At 55.9% G+C, this 3,595-nt stretch overlaps 1 protein-coding gene across 2 annotated transcripts; it reads left to right on the top strand.

Moving 5' to 3' along the window:
• The first annotated feature begins 51 nt into the window (after positions 1-51).
• On the top strand, positions 52-3,379 carry ID4 (inhibitor of DNA binding 4, HLH protein). 2 transcript variants are annotated; one of them, XM_042049145.1, is made up of 3 exons: positions 52-748; positions 1,402-1,460; positions 1,899-3,379. In XM_042049145.1, exons 1-2 carry the CDS (start codon positions 350-352, stop codon positions 1,444-1,446), a joined length of 444 nt encoding a protein of 147 aa, XP_041905079.1. In that variant the 5' UTR covers positions 52-349; the 3' UTR covers positions 1,447-1,460; positions 1,899-3,379. The 2 variants fall into 2 exon arrangements, with proteins under 2 accessions (XP_041905079.1, XP_041905081.1); XM_042049147.1 differs by having other exon boundaries at positions 52-755.
• The last annotated feature ends 216 nt before the right edge of the window (positions 3,380-3,595 follow it).

The raw sequence follows: 3,595 nt of genomic DNA, 5'->3' as shown, positions 1-3,595 counted from the left end.
CGGCGCCGCCCGCCCCGCCCGCGCCCCGCGGTATATAGGGGACGGCGCGGCCAGCGGCGGCGGCAGAGGCGGTCGTGATTGTGGCTGGTCGGCTGTCGAGCGCGAGCTTTTCATTTTAAGAAAAAAAATTTTTTTTGGAGCGGGGTGGGTTTGTGGTGCCGCTGTTGTTGCGCGGCTCCGCGAGCGCCTCTCGTTACATCCCCGGGGCGGCCGCCGTTCACGCCATCGAGGCGCTGCGGCCGCGCTCCGCTCCCGTTGCGGGCGGTGCGTGCGCGGCTTCCCGAGGTCGCAGCGGCAGCAGCAGGCGGCGGTGGTGGATCGGGAGGTTTCCCTCCCTCCTTGAGGCACCATGAAAGCCGTGAGCCCCGTCCGGCACCCCAGTCGCAAGGCGCAGCCCGGCGTGGCGGGCGGCGGCGGGGGGCACCCGGCCCTGCGGTGCCTGGCCGAGCACAGTGGCTGCAAGGGGGGCCCGCCGTCGGGCGAGGAGCCGGCGGCGCTGTGCCTGCAGTGCGATATGAATGACTGTTACAGCCGGCTGAGGAAGCTGGTGCCCACCATCCCGCCCAACAAGAGGGTCAGCAAAGTGGAGATCCTGCAGCACGTCATCGACTATATCCTCGACCTGCAGCTGGCTCTGGAGACGCACCCAGCGCTGCTCCGGCAGCAGCCGCCGCCGCCCGCTCTGCACCCAGGCAGCTGTCCCGTGGGCACTCCCAGGACCCCGCTGACAGCCCTTAACACTGACCCGGTAAGAGGTGCGTGACACACGAGCGCGGGGAGCGGGATGCGGAGCGGTGTGGCGCGATGGTCAGCGCCGGCCGCCGTGGGAGCGCCCCGGTGATGCGCCGCCACTCTCGACCCCGTGGTTCTGCCGAGAAGCCTTAGTTACCGAAGGGGACGGGGCGGACGGCCGCAGGAACGCCCCGGCGGTGCGCAGTGGGTGCCCGCATCCCCTCGGTGCGGGCAGGCAGCCGCACGGTGTCTACCGTGTAATTACAGCCTCTCGAGAGAGTAGCTGTAGCCGGCGTGTTTGCACACACGGGGACAGGCGCGCTGTTCCTGCGCTTTCCAGCCTCCGCGCCGTGTAGCGAGTGTGAGGGGCTGTGGGGGCTGTGCACATGGAACGCAGCGTGCTTTGGGGGGGCGGGAATCGGGGAGCGGCTCCCTTGTACGGGACCCCCCGCAGCCCGGCGGCACGGGAAGCGGCTTGCCCCGGCACCCCGCGCCCCCGGGTCTTCCCGCAGCGCTGCGGCCACCGCCTTCGTTCCGTCCCCCTGGGGGGCTTCCCTGAGCGCTCTCGACGGAGCTATGGTAGTGCCTGGGTACGCGGAGGAGGGGGGGGGGGGGTCTCAGTGTGGTTTCTCCCCAGTTGTTAATTTGCCGTGTTTGGTTGCTGCGCAGGCAGGCTCTGTTAACAAGCCGGGGGACAGCATCCTCTGCCGCTGACCGCCGCTCCCCAGGTGAGTGCCGGGCGGGCACGGGGCCGCGGGTGGGGGGAGCGCAGCCCTCCGCGGCGCAGCGCCCGGGCTCGGTGGGGCCGCACCGCATCCTGCGGGAAGCCTGCCGGAGGGGGACCAGAGCCCGGCGAGAAATACTTGCAGAAGGCTTTGGGGTTTTATTTTTAATTACGGGGTGGTTATTTTATTTTCTCTAATTACCGGGTGGTTGAGGTTTTTTTCACCCCCCCCAAACACCCCCCTTCCCCCCGGAGCGCCTCTGGCTGCGGCGTGCAGCTGCGCATCCCTCCCTCCGCCTGGCCCAGCCTGGGAGCTGCGGTTGTTGTTTGACCTGGTTTGTTTTGGGTTGTTGATCAAGCATGTCTTGTGTTTTGTTGGTGGCGCCAGTCGGTCTGGAGCGGAGCGGTTCACACACCCCCTCTATTCATTCCTCTCCCACAGGTGTGCGGCGGCGCCGCGCCGCGCAGAGGCAACGCGGGGGGCGGGCGGCGGCGGCGGGGGGGGGCCCGGCCCTGCCTCGCCGCACCGGAGGAAGGAGCCATCCAACCCCCCGAGCAGTTCCCATGCTTCACCCCGGCAGAGCCAAGCCTTTTCACCATTTTGCACGTCCGTAGCGGTCCCCTCCCCTCCCCCCCCCCCCCCAGCTCCCCGTGTCCTTTCCCCCCTTCCCCCCCCCCCGGTTCCGTCTCTTCTCGTCGTTCCCGGCCAGCTGTGAGCGGCGGCGTGTCCCACGGTGGCAGCGGGAAAAGTTGCGACTCTGCCCCGGGATAGAGGACCGAGCCTAAACCAGACTGTAGAAACTTGTAACTCTTAAGGGACCGAGCAGCCGAATCTTGAAGCTTTACTAATCTACCAGAGCATTTGTAGATATATTTGACATCTATTGTTTAAAATAGATGGATTTTATTGGGGCCCAGGGAACTTTCTTCTCCCTGCAGGAATGTTACATATTGTATAGACAAATGAGTGACATTTCATACTGTGTATATATAGAGATGTTCTATAAGTGTGAGAAAAGTATATGCTTTAATAGACTACTGTAATTATAAAATATTTTTAATTAAATATTTTTTTGTAAATATTATAAAGGTGTGTATGTTTTTTTTAATCTGTGGGAATATCTCTTTAGAAAGCGGCAGCTCAAGTATGGAGCTGCTAATATGGAAATACCTTGAATGTTTAGGACTTTTTGTCCCCAAATGTCCTTTAGACTCGAAAGTTGCAGCTATAGCTAGTGGTCCTGCATGATTGCATGAGATGTCTAATTGCAAATAAACTTGTTTGGAGTCCATACAACGTGTTTTCCTCAATCTAGACTTAAAAATGTTTGTAAGTGTATTATACATTGAGACTACACTTTTGTCATTTAGGCACAGGGGTTTTTAGCGCATTCTATAAAAGTAGCAGTAAGATGTAGTGTTTTTTACTGAGAATAGAAAAGCGAATTCTATCTAGGTTTTTGCATTATGGGGGCACTGCTTTAGATCGCTAATCAGCTTTTTTTTTGAATCTGCTGTTGAATTAGATGAATAAATTTGTTTGGGAACTTCATTTAGCACCAAACGGTTTTATTGAAAATATGTGTTCCTACAGCTTATTAATTGCTTAAAAACTGAAAACAGTTCTCTGCTTGCAACCAAAGGGCAAACCATTGACAAAAACAGTTGCTGTTTCCTTCGTCCAAAGAGTATTAATAGTGAACTGCAGAAAGGCACATGGGCAAAGTCATTATGATCAGTGATGTAAATTCATCTTAAAATGAACTTAAGTAGACCAAAAATCGGATAACTGCGTCAAGATTATTTTTCTAGTACAAAATGATTTACATTTCACTGCAGCTATGTTACAGTTAAAATCCTGTTTAATCTTTGTGATGTGTAACTACTACATGTGAACATTAAACTAGATTTACCTGTCTTTAACTGTGATTCTTCAGCTTATTTCTTGAATCCTCTGAATTTGCACATTCTCTTCACTATTTGTATATAGCATTTGACGGGTGAATTATTTTTACAGCAAGCTCTTGTACAATCAAGTCCTGCTGGCTGTAAACTTGTGTCCAGGCTCAGTGAAAGATCCTCATCTTGTGTGATCAGTAGCCTGCGCACTAGTGAAATGGGATTTTCAGAGTGGGAGAA

Source organism: Corvus kubaryi, unplaced genomic scaffold (assembly GCF_017639235.1).
Source record: "Corvus kubaryi isolate FWS band 111438036 unplaced genomic scaffold, C.kubaryi_AGA036_p1.0 69, whole genome shotgun sequence".
Classification (NCBI taxonomy): domain Eukaryota; kingdom Metazoa; phylum Chordata; class Aves; order Passeriformes; family Corvidae; genus Corvus; species Corvus kubaryi.
Note: the sequence above shows the minus strand (reverse complement) of the source record. Positions and strands in the feature narration are given on the sequence as shown.